At 45.7% G+C, this 13,841-nt stretch overlaps 1 protein-coding gene across 2 annotated transcripts in view; it reads right to left on the bottom strand.

Annotated features, from left to right (window-relative positions):
- The window catches only part of LOC139758169 (uncharacterized), a 48,375-nt gene extending 34,877 nt beyond the window's left edge, over positions 1-13,498 (bottom strand). Inside the window, exon 1 of one of the 2 annotated variants that reach the window (XM_071679350.1) lies at positions 13,270-13,498. In XM_071679350.1, the coding sequence (XP_071535451.1) occupies positions 13,270-13,483 (214 nt within the window). In that variant the 5' untranslated portion in view covers positions 13,484-13,498. Of the gene's footprint in view, positions 1-2,073; positions 2,231-13,269 lie in introns of those variants that run through there. The other variant, XM_071679351.1, reaches the window with a different exon arrangement.
- Between the last annotated feature and the right edge of the window lie 343 nt (positions 13,499-13,841).

Genomic DNA, 13,841 nt, shown 5'->3' on the forward strand with positions numbered 1-13,841 from the left:
GCTTTATACAGTTGTTATAGTAGCTTCATTCAGCAGTTACAACAGTTTCATGAAGCAGTTACAGCAGTTTCATGCAATAGTTACAGACCTTTCATGCAGCAGCTACAACAGTTTCATGCAATAGTTATGGGCCTTTCATGCAGTAGTTACAGCAGTTTCATGCAGTAGTTACAGCAGTTTCATGCAATAGTTATAGACTTCATGCAACAGTTACAGCAGGTTCATGCAGCAGTTTTATGCAATAGTAATAGACTTTTGATGCAGTAGTTACAGCAGTTTCATGAAGCAGTAACAGCAGTTTCATGCAATAGTTATAGACCTTTCATGCAGCAGTTACAGCAGTTTCGTGCAGTAGTTACAGCAGGTTCATGCAGTAGTTATAGATCTTTAATGCAGAAGTTACAGCAGTTTCATGCAGCAGTTACAGCAGTTTCATGCAGTATTTATAAACCTTTCATGCAGTAGTTACAGCAGTTTCATGCAGCAGTTACAGTAATTTCATGCTATAGTTAAAGACCTTTCATGCAGTAGTTACAGTAGTTTCATGCAGCAGTTACAGCAGTTTCATGGAATAATTATAGACTTCATGCAGTAGTTACAGCAGTTTCATGCAGTGGTTATAGCAATTTCATGCAGCAGTTACAGCATTTTCATGCAATAGTTATAGACCTTTCATGCAGTAGTTTCAGCAGTTTCATGCAGTAGTTAAGGAGCTTCATGCAGCAGTTACAGTGACTTCATGCAGTAGTTATACTAGCTTCATGCAGTAGTTACAGCAGTTTCACACAAGTTACAGCAGCTTCAAGCAGTAATTACAGGAGTTTCAAGCCAGAAACATTCTCAACGCAAACGTTTTCGGGGCAGGTTACAGCGGAATCTGTGGAAACGTTTTCAACGCAGACGTTTTTGGGAGCAGTTTACAGCGGAATCTGTGAAAACGTTCTCAACGCAGACGTTTTTGGGAGCAGTTTACAGCGGAATCTGTGAAAACGTTCTCAACGCAGACGTTTTTGGGAGCAGGTTACAGGTGAATCTGTAGAAACGTTCTCAACGCAGACGTTTTTGGGAACAGGTTACAGGTGATTCTGTGGAAACGTTCTCAACGCAGACGTCTTGGGGCAGTTTACAGGTGAATCTGTGGAAACGTTCTCAACGCAGACGTTTTTGGGAGCAGTTTACAGCGGAATCTGTGAAAACGTTCTCAACGCAGACGTTTTTGGGGCAGGTTACTCAACGCAGACGTTTTGGGAGCAGTTTACAGCGGAATCTATGGACACGTTTTCAACGCAGACGTTTTCGGGCAGTTTACATGATCATGGGGCAGCTTGATCTAAACATACTCAGTTTAAGCATCGAGAGAGGCGGTGTATCTCACTACATGCAGTTACCCCAGGTCTACATGGACCTCGCACTGTTAATTAAAGTCTATATTCCCGGAGCGCAACAGCGAAGACTCTTCTGCTGACGTTGTGCCGTAGATGTGGACCTCAAAATAAGCACACACACACACACACACACACACACACACACACACACACACACACACACACACACATACATATACACAAACCCGACATATAAGGTATGTGTGTGTGTGTGTGTGTGTGTGTGTGTGTGTGTGTGTGTGTGTGTGTGTGTGTGTGTAATGTGGGTATGCCCGTACGTCACCATCAAAGAGCTCATGACTAGAGCATAGAGCCCCACAAGGGCCCCACAGTGAGCCACGGAGCTCTATACCGAAGGAACTAATGCTCCTTGAATAATTACATACACACACACACATGGGACGTACAGTCATGCACATATCTACTCATGGCAAGACCATGAACTGTACCTATGTATATATAAGTATATGCATTAGCAGAGCATACGTCAGAGGCGTGTGGACATGAGTGACAGTAACAATACCACAAACTCAAGTCAGAGTACAAGCACGGTGAGAACTCTTCCGGCACACTACAACTTCGAAGTTCCCCTCCCTCCGCTCGCGCGCTGAAGACCTCCTCCTCCTCCTCCTCCTCCTTCTTTCTCCCGTCGCCGCCGCGCCATCTCATCGAAGGGTCCGCGACTCACCTGCAGACGTAAGCTGGCGCTGTGAGAGGTACCTGTGGGCTCAGGTGTTGACACAAGGCACTGGTGAAGCTAACTGGCTCTCACGACGCTTTACGAACACGCCGTAGCATCTGGCTGGGTCCGCCCATGCTGGGCTGGGCCCGCCCACACTGGGCCGGTCACCGCCCACAGACCCACCTCGCGATGGGAGAAAGTCGACCCACCCACCCCCGAGGGCGGGGAGCTGGCCAGCGACCTACCGTCATCTGTCCAGCTCTGGGGAGATTGTCGATAATAAGTCAGGGTTATTTTTGTCATGTCTCACACAATGGTTGGCGTTCACGGCTGGGGTTCTTGGCTGGTGGGGTTTTTGGTTGGGGTTCTTGGCTGAAGTTCTTCGCTGGGTTCTCGGCTGGGGTTCTTGGTTGGGGTTCTTGGCTGGTGGGGTTTTTGGTTGGGGTTCTTGGCTGAAGTTCTTCGCTGGGTTCTCGGCTGGGGCTCTTGGTTGGGGCTCTTGGCTGGTGGGGTTTTTGGTTGGGGTTCTTGGCTGAAGTTCTTCGCCGGGTTCTAGGCTAAGGTTCTCGGCTGGGGCTCTTGGTTGGGGTTCTTGGCTGAGGTTATTGGCAAGGTGGATTTACAACGGCAGCTACAGCGGTAACAACCGCAGGTACGCTTATAACGACCATAACAGCCATAACAGCAGAGAAACAGCAGCAGCAGCAGCGGTTCAGACTACAGCAGCAGCAGTGACAGAAGCAGCTGTGCCAACGAATGAGGCAACAAAACCCAACAGCTCTCCCAGGCAGAGCCAGGTGTGTCACTCCCAGCTGCAGCCAGGTGTGGCACTCCCAGCTACAGCCAGGTGTGGCACTCCTAGCTACAGTCAGGTGTGGCACTCCCAGTTACAGCCAGGTGTGGCACTCCTAGCTACAGTCAGGTGTGGCACTCCCAGCTACAGCCAGGTGTGGCACTCCCAGGTAGAACCTGCTGTCGCACCCACAGTCAGAGCCAGTTGTGGTACCCCCAGATACGGCCATATGTGGCACATGTTGACAGAACCTGGTGTTACAACCCCAACCATAGCTAGGTGTTACAGCCCCAGCCATAGCTAGGTGTTACAGCCCCAGCTATAGCTAGGTGTTACATTCCCAGCCACAGCCAGGTGTTAAAGACACAGCCGTAGCCAGGTGTCAGAGACCTAGCCATAGCCAGGAGTTACATCCCCAGCCATAGCCAGGTGTTATAACCCCAGCCATAGCTAAGTGATACATTCCCAGCCACAGCCAGATGTTACAGACCCAGCCACAGCCAGGTGTTACAGACCCAGCCATAGCGTGGTGTTACAGACCCAGCCACAGCCAGGTGTTACAGACCCAGCCATAGCGTGGTGTTACAGACCCAGCCACAGCCTGGTGTTACAGACCCAGCCATAGCGTGGTGTTACAGACCCAGCCACAGCCAGGTGTTACAGACCCAGCCATAGCCTGGTGTTACAGGCCCATCCATAGCCAGGTGTTACAGACCCAGCCACAGTCAGGTGTCACGGACCCAGCCAGAGCCAGGTGTGGCGCCTCCCACATACGGGTGAAAGTCAGTCTTCATCAGGGAATTGCTAATAATTATGCCACTTGCGCTGCAAACTGCGGCAGCGAACAGTTTCACTGTATGAACGATGTTATGTTCCGTGCTTGGTGACCAGTCAGATGATGATGATGGTGGCTTGGTGACCAGTCAGATGATGATGATAGTGGCTTGGTGACCAGTCAGATGATGATGTTGATGGTATGGTGACCAGTCAGGTGATGATGATGGTGGCTTGGTGACCAGTCAGATGATGATGTTGATGGTATGGTGACCAGTCAGATGATGATGATGGTGGCTTGGTGACCAGTCAGATGATGATGTTGATGGTATGGTGACCAGTCAGGTGATGATGATGGTGGCTTGGTGACCAGTCAGATGATGATGTTGATGGTATGGTGACCAGTCAGGTGATGATGATGGTGGCTTGGTGACCAGTCAGATGATGATGTTGATGGTATGGTGACCAGTCAGATGATGATGATGGTATGGTGACCAGTCAGATGATGATGATGGTGGCTTGGTGACCAGTCAGATGATGATGATGGTATGGTGACCAGTCAGATGATGATGATGGTATGGTGACCAGTCAGGTAATGATGATGATGGTATGGTGACCAGTCAGATGATGATGATGGTGGCTTGGTGACCAGTCAGATGATGATAGTGGTTTGGTGATCAGTCAGATGATGATGATAGTGGTTTGGTGACCATGTTACGTATGTCAACAGAGATTATGATGTAGGGCGTCTGCTCGTGTTTATCAATGTTGACATACAAATAGATTCAGTCATTGATACTCATTTGCAACGTGGATTCCTAATCTTGTCTGTCTGGCTGGCATCTTTATTTCCCAGCTTAGAATCGATGGGGAAATTTGATATCTTACAACCTCGCTCACTGTCGATATCACGACATCATGAATATAACAAGTCTCAAGACAGATCCCTGTGGCACGCCACTTGTCACGTCTAACCAGTCTGAGGATTGACCATTGATTGCATTACTCTGTGTTTCGGAAGGCGACCAATTTTCTAGCCACCGGAGAACAACGCCATCGACACCATGCGAGAGATATCTCTAGAAATCATTGAAGAGGAATTTTACCGAATGATTTTTCATGATCTAATAAGAAAATCAACCGCTTTATTCTTATCGAAGACGTTAAGCAGACGTGAACGACTGCGTCGAAAACCACGGCGCTGAGCAGTGGTTTTCCTAGACTCGATTTATGGTCTCGTGTTGAGTGATGGCTTCCGTGTGGCTCCCAGCAAGTGACGGTAACTTAACTGGGCGACGATCTCCAGGTGGGGAATTAGTGCCTTTTGATGAGCACTGGTGTCACACTGGCAGACTTCCAATCCTCTGGAACTTTTCCAGCAGTAAGTGACTTACTGCAAAGGATAGTCCAGGGTTAAAACCCAGCCACATCTGATTTTCTTCCACTGTTCTTGGATAAAGCTTAGATGAACCTGTTATTCAGTTTACTTTCATGCTTTTCAACTCTAGCAGTATGTGATGGTTTGGTATGGGACTGCAGATGGGAGACGAATTGTGCACTCACTTGTATATAGGGACACACACACACACACATACACACACACACACACACACACACACACACACATATACACATGTCCATGGTGTAGTGTTTAGCGTTACTGTCCATGAATTAGCACAGACCCGCCCAGGGTCAAGTACGCATGGGTTAAAGTCCTAGGCTGGGCAGTTGGCCCACAGACAATTCCAGCTGTTCATCCTCCCCTCGGCAGTGGCCGATGTTGTATATATGTGGGTATACGCATATATACAGTACATACATACATATATACAAGGTTAAGAGACGGGGCAACACGAGTGTAAACTCCCTCCCCATAACACAGTAAATAATCACAAGTTTGAATGGTAATCACATGATGTCAGACACAGTTTCCCGTAATCAGTGAACCAGATGACTGAATACAGACTTTCGCTTCGAACAGAACTGAACAAATATTTAGGGTTTCCTCTGCTATTTTCAATGATACACTGTTCATGCTTTGACGTACATTATCTTTATGTAAATTTACATATTCTTATCTACCATCATAATATTTGGGATTATATTTTCTTGGACGAGGGGCAGCTCTGTACTTTAGTCTTCCGCTACTCTGGCATCGTTCCAGGAAAAACAAAAGGCTGTCTGCTGCTCCCTGGTGGCACATGTTTCAAGGACGGGTCCAGGATTGTGTGGGAAGAGGAGGATGCATCGCTCTGAATAACAATGTATGTCTTGTGTAGGTTTACCATCAGGAAGTCTGGATGGATTCTTGACGATTATACCACTAATATACCAGTCAGTAGATAATGTTTGTCCACCGCAGAAGTTGCACAGGAGGAAGAAAAATCAAAACAGAATCATCTGAATTCGATTTTTGGAAGAAGTTCTCGACACACTGGATGAGCCATGACGGTAGAGAACTAGGGCGGTGTTCAAGTTGAAATAGAATCATATTTCTTGCATAGTAAAATGTAATGTATTTCATGCCCGGTATTGGCAAACAGAATTATACTTCTTTATCTATAAGACTTTCCAGCGATTGCGATCGCCCGGAAATGTCAACCAGAAATTGTGGATCACCAGAGCATGCGCCAGGTTTTTGTCTTTCAATGAACGGTTTATGTCAGCACGTCTGTGTCGTGATGTATATATCTATACTGACATCTTACTTTATCTGCTATTTGCTGAAGCTTAGAAGACATAAATGCTCAAACGCACTTGAAAGTTTCCGCTCCTACACATTTGGCAATGATGTTGGTAACGTTTTTGAATTGAACTGGTCTATGACGTATGACGTTGATTAAAGTTTCTTTGCACCAATTGGTCATGCACCACTGGGTCGTCATGGTTCGCGACCATGTTTCAAAATGTTAACAACTTCCCTTCGTCTGCCGAGTCGTGAACGCGGTGACACTCGAGTGGAAAACATTTCTTGTGCTACACTGTAGAACAGCGACGACAATATCCGGCAGATTATGTCTTGTTGAAATACCTGACTGATTCTGCAGTTCGCCGTTCACCTCTGGATTTGTTCTGTTTCCAGGATGGTCATGGGTCGAGACGCTTGCATGGTAAGGCAGAATGTCATCTTTCCCTAAAGGAACGTACTGGGCTGGGTGAATGCATTGCTTACACGAACGCCCAAACGACCTATGTTTGTCCAATAAAAGAAAACAGGAAAACGAAGCAGGATTTGCAGAACCCTCCTTACCCCTGCTGGGAGTTCGCGAGCCACTCACATTCTGTCAAGCCTTTACAAGTGAAATTAAACTTTCCATGTCTTTCCAGCTCTGGAATGGCATTTGGTCGCATGAATCTGGCCTGCAGTATGAACACTTGTATAAAGCTCCGCATATATGAAATCTTTCTTCTTTCGTTCTTGCCTGTTCGCAGTTTCCAGCGTTAGCGAGACCTCGTCAGGAACAGACGAGGTGGAGGCCCCACTCACTCACGTCCATACTCCAGCTGTCATGTATAATGCACCAAATCCCCATCCTCCCTCTCCACATCCAGGTCTCACACATCTTCCCGTAGTCTCACTAGGCTGCTTCATAAACCCTGGTGTAGTCCATTGACAGCACATACCTATAATTCACTCTATCCCATGCACGCCTTTCACTTTCCTGTAAGTTCAGGACCCGAGCATTCAAAATCTCAATCCCTTCATCCTTCCACCTCCCATTTGATCACCTTCTCCCTGTTCCTTTCACTTCTGACACATACACTGTATATAATCTCTTTTGACCTATCCTCACTCATTTCCTCCTTATGCCCAAACCATTTCATCACACCCTCTTCAGCTCTCTCAACCACACTCTTATAATTACCACATCTCTCTCTTAACCTGTTGTTAATTTCTCGATCAACCCTCCTCGCACCACAAACAGTCTTCAGGCATATCATTTCCAACACATTAATCCTCTTCCGTACGGTCTGATCACCGTCAGAACCACACCTTCAAAAATACTTATTTTCAGCCTCCCAGGTCGTGACGTCTCTCTTTACACATTCTTCAATGCTCCCAGAACCATCGCCCCCTAACCCACCTTGTGAATCACATCATCGTCGCTTACAAATCATTTCCCCAAAAACCTAAAACTCTTCACTTCCTCCTGGTACTATCTCAAAAGCCAGTTCAGCCGGTAGAAGAAGGATTAGTTTGAGGGTCTTTTATACCCAGAACGGTATTTCCTGATATTTCCGGTTCATTCCCTGTCATTCCCAGCAAGTTAGTTGTGATCATGTCCTCTGGCGCGTGTACCCCAGTGGGATAAAGCATTAATATTAAACTTGTCAACAGCAGCAGCAGCTAAGTTCTCTACCAAGAATTGTCGATTCTGACACCACCTGCAAGCTGCCGAGCGCCAAGTTAAGACTGTTGTGGAACTCAGAGCCAAACTTCCCAGTACACACAAAACACTTCTGACCTCCCGGAATGCCGTGGTGTTGGTGACTCTGTATGTGACCTGGATGACGATGTTGGTGATTTGGTAATATGTCTGATGACTAGTGGTCTCTCGTGCCCAAGGCCAAGAGTCGTAACATGGTGGCCAAGGGATGTTACATCGTGCTCATGGGACGCAATGTCGTGCTTAAGAGTTGTAACGTTGTACTTAAGGGTTTAACGTCGTGGCCAAGGGTTGTAGCGTCGTGGCTAAGGGTTGTAACATCCGTGTTCAAAGGTTGTAATGTTGGCATGCTCAACTGTTGTACCGTCACTCTCAAGTGGGAGTTTACATTTTCTCCCCCGTCACATCGACACAGAAACTTTTAGTTCGAAGGATATTGAGCCTTTGTCAGTTGGTCAGTAGCTTGATTATTATCGAAAGCAAAAACATTTCATGCCTACAAGACTAAGTAGATTTCCGTGTGATATTCTTGGAGTTGGAGAGCACCGTAGCCTCGCACAGATCGCATTCTAGCCAAATCTAACACCCTGCCCATTCATGCCATGTCCCCTTTTTGATTACACCGAAGCCATACATTCTTTGTGGGAACTATTGGCCCATCTTGACCTACAGTGCTGGAGTGACGTGGTGCATGAGCGAATGACATCGTGAGGGACAAATATTCGAACAGTACACATCGAGTCAAACGTACAAGATGAATGAAATAGACAGGATTCATCAAAATGCAGGGGAGGACGTGTTCTTCATACAAGGCTGGACTCACACGCGCAACTACATTCATATTTCGTGCAGACATGCCCCACGTACACACAACGTATAACATATGAACTGCTGGACATCCACACAACTTTCACCCTTTCCAAACTATACCTCCTCCACCTGGTCTTCATCTACTGCATAGAACAGGAGACTACCAGACAACATGCTGAAGAAAGCATGCAAGAGCGACCTCATTCCCTCTTGACACCGACTATCAAGAGGCGCTCCTCCCGACCCTCTCTAACCATCACGTGGACTTTAACTAACATTTCGGTCGTTATTGCACCACTCTCGCCATCGTCATCTCCTGCTGCTAGAGATCCCTCGTCCCCGAGCTGAAGCTCGGCATCACTGTAGCGATCCCACTCGATCGTACAATCGTCAATGATGAGTGGACTACCAACCCCTTGTTGTTGACCAAATGTCTTTAAACATCACCAGATAACAAGACACACACACACAGACACACCACGCGTGTGCAGACCTACAGCCACAGTCACGTAGGAAAAAAACAAGAGACAGACAGGTGGACAGACGGAGGTGCACCTTGACTAACATATGCTAGGCGAGCAGCATGGTCTGTCAGGCGTAAATAGCTTATTGTCTTGGTGAAACCCGGGTGAAATGGATGGAATAAAGACTGTACAAGGAAACTGTGAATGGCGGCAGTATGCATGTGTTTAAAAGGCGATGTGATGGTAAGGGAAGTGTTTAAAACGATGGGGCCCCCACGAGTGTACAGCTCCCACCACTTTACAAATAGGTAATGAAGCAAACTATAAATGTAATGTAAAAGCATTACACTTTCACAGTCACTCCAGGTGTTGCCCGAGTGTCTAAAAACCCATTTCATTTCCGAGAGTAAAACTCGTGTTTTCTTTAAAAGGAAATATTACAGTGAATAATGCGAGAATTAGTCTGATACTGGATGAAAACAGTGGCAAAGTTGATAATGACCATATGACACTTGACGCCACACCTAAAGGGGAAGACACAGGCAATGGCTCATGTGGCTCTGAGCAGTCCAGGTGCCCGGACGACTGGACAGATTGCCATGGCCAATTACACTTGGCAGATCGACTTGGATAAAGGAATGGACAGATTTACGTAGCCATAGAACTGGACAGATTGACTTAGCTATAGTGGTGGACGCTTTGACCTGGGGAGGGTATTGGACAGATCGACTAGGCGGGATGAATTGACTTGACCACAAGACTGACTCGGTCGTGACACTGGACAGATTGACTTAGTTATCACAGTGGACAGATTGACTTAGTTATCACACTGGACAGATTGACTTAGTTATCACACAGGACAAATTGACTTAGTTATCACACTGGACAGATTGACTTAGTTATCACACAGGACAAATTGACTTAGTTATCACACTGGACAGATTGACTTTGTTATCACAATGGACAAATTGACTTAGTTATCACACTGGACAGATTAACTTAGTTATCACGCTGGACATATGGACTTAGTTATCACACAGGACAGATTGAATTTATAAACACTGGACAAATTGACTTAGTTGTCACACTGGACAGATTGACTTAGTTACCACAATGGACAGATTGACTTAGTTATCGCAATGGACAGATTGACTTAGTTGTCACACCGGACAAATTGACTCAGTTATCACACTGGACAGATTGACTTAGTTATCACACTGGACAGATTGACTTAGTTATCACAATGGACAGATTGACTTAGTTATCACACAGGACAGATTGAATTTATCACAATGGACAAATTGACTTAGTTATCACACTGGACAGACCGACTTAGTTATCACAATGGACAAATTGACTTAGTTATCACAATGGACAAATTGACTTAGTTATCACACAGGACAGATTGAATTGATCACAATGGACAAATTGACTTAGTTATCACACTGGACAGACCGACTTAGTTATCACAATGGACAAATTGACTTAGTTATCACAATGGACAAATTGACTTAGTTATCACACAGGACAGATTGAATTGATCACAATGGACAAATTGACTTAGTTATCACGCAGGAGATTGACTTTGTTATCACAATGGACAGATTGACTTAGTTATCACAATGGACAAATTGACTCAGTTATCACAATGGACATATTGACTTAGTTATCACACTGGACAGATTGACTTAGTTATCACACTGGACAGATTGACTTAGTTATCACGCTGGACAGATTGACTTAGTTATCACGCTGGACAGATTGACTCAGTTATCACACTGGACAGATTGACTTAGTTATCACACTGGACAGATTGACTTAGTTATCACAATGGACAGATTGACTTAGTTATCACAATGGACATATTGACTTAGTTATCACAATGGACAGATTGACTTTGTTATCACAATGGACAGATTGACTTAGTTATCACGCTGGACAGATTGACTTAGTTATCACAATGGACAGATTGACTTAGTTATCACAATGGACAGATTGACTTAGTTATCACAATGGACAGATTGACTTAGTTATCACAATGGACAGATTGACTTAGTTATCACGCTGGACAGATTGACTTAGTTATCACGCTGGACAGATTGACTCAGTTATCACACTGGACAGATTGACTTAGTTATCACACTGGACAGATTGACTTAGTTATCACAATGGACAGATTGACTTAGTTATCACAATGGACATATTGACTTAGTTATCACAATGGACAGATTGACTTAGTTATCACAATGGACAGATTGACTTAGTTATCACAATGGACAGATTGACTTAGTTATCACAATGGACAGATTGACTTAGTTATCACAATGGACATATTGACTTAGTTATCACGCTGGACAAATTGACTCAGTTATCACAATGGACAGATTGACTTAGTTATCACGCTGGACAGATTGGCTTGTCCATAACACTGGACAGGATCACTTGGCCATGACAGTAAAGACAATCGCTTGACCAGAAAACTCAGAACGTTCACTCGGCTATAACACTAAGGATATTCACATGGTGCACTTAACCATAACACTATGCGCATGTACTTGACCATAACACTATGCGCATGTACTTGACCATAACACTATGCGCATGTACTTGACCATAACACTATGCGCATGTACTTGACCATAACACTATGCGCATGTACTTGACCATAACACTATGCGCATGTACTTGGTCATAACACTATGCGCATGTACTTGACCATAACACTATGCGCATGTACTTGACCATAACACTATGCGCATGTACTTGACCATAACACTATGCGCATGTACTTGACCATAACACTATGCGCATGTACTTGACCATAACACTATGCGCATGTACTTGACCATAACACTATGCGCATGTACTTGACCATAACACTATGCGCATGTACTTGACCATAACACTATGCGCATGTACTTGACCATAACACTATGCGCATGTACTTGACCATAACACTATGCGCATGTACTTGACCATAACACTATGCGCATGTACTTGACCATAACACTATGCTCATGTACTTGACCATAACATTATGCGCATGTACTTGGTCATAACACTATGCGCATGTACTTGGTCATAACACTATGCGCATGTACTTGACCATAACACTATGCGCATGTACTTGACCATAATACTATGCGCATGTACTTGACCATAACACTATGCTCATGTACTTGACCATAACACTATGCGTATGCACTTGGTCATAACACTAGGCGCATGCATCTGGTCATAACACTAAGCGCATGCACTTAGCCTTAACATGAAGCGCATGCACTTGGTCATAGCACTAGCTCATGCACTCGGGCATAATACTAAGCGCATGCACTCGGCCTTAAACTTAGTGCATGCACTCGGCCTCAACACTAAGCGCATGCACTCGGCCTTAACACTAAGCGCATGTACTTGGCCATAATAATATGCGCATGCACTTGGCCTTAACACTAAGCACATGCACTTGGTCATGACACTGAGAACATGCACTTGGCCTCAACAATGAGGACATCTACTTGGCCATAACACTAGAGAACCTGCACTTGGCCATAACACTAGAGATACAGCACTTGGCCACAACACTAGATAACCTGCACTCGGCCATAACACTAGAGAACCTGCACTTGGCCATAACACTAGAGAACCTACACTTGGCCATAACACTAGAGAACCTGCACTTGGCCATAACACTAGAGAACCTACACTTGGCCATAACACTAGAGAACCTGCACTTGGCCATAACACTAGAGAACCTACACTTGGCCATAACACTAGAGAACCTGCACTTGGCCATAACACTAGAGAACCTGCACTTGGCCATAACACTAGATAACATGCACTTGGCCATAACACTAGATAACCTACACTTGGCCATAACACTGAACATAATGCACTTATCTATCACACTGAGGACATGTTCCTGGCCATAACACTGAGGACATACATATTGTCATAACACAACACATGCACATACCTACAACACTGAGGACGTACATTTGGCCGTAACCCTGATGACACCCACTTGGCCATACCAGCAAGGACACGCACTTGGCCATACCAGCAAGGACACGCACTTGGCCATACCAGCAAGGACACGCACTTGGCCATACCAGCAAGGACACGCACTTGGCCATACCAGCTAAGGACACGCACTTGGCCTTACCAGCAAAGGACACGTACTTGGCCATAACAGTAAGGACACGCACTTGGCCATACTAGCAAGGACACGCACTTGGCCATACCAGCAAAGGACACGCACTTGGCCATACCAGCAAGGACACGCACTTGACCATAGCACCAGTCTCCCTCAACTCGTCCACACTGTGCGACCGGCAGTTAACTTGCTGCCACATACCCCTACCCCGTCACCGAGACCCCCGACCCAAACCCTCTGTCCCTCCCACCGTCACTGGACGGACAGCCGTCTGCCACCACAGTTGCCTTGTTCCGACCACAACTCGTACAGACAGATGTATAAATATAGGAGGACATACACCTGGTCATGGCATTAGAGGACATACACTTGGTCATAGCATTAGAGGACGT

The sequence above is a fragment of the Panulirus ornatus genome, chromosome 29 (assembly GCF_036320965.1).
Source record: "Panulirus ornatus isolate Po-2019 chromosome 29, ASM3632096v1, whole genome shotgun sequence".
Taxonomy (NCBI): Eukaryota; Metazoa; Arthropoda; class Malacostraca; order Decapoda; family Palinuridae; genus Panulirus; species Panulirus ornatus.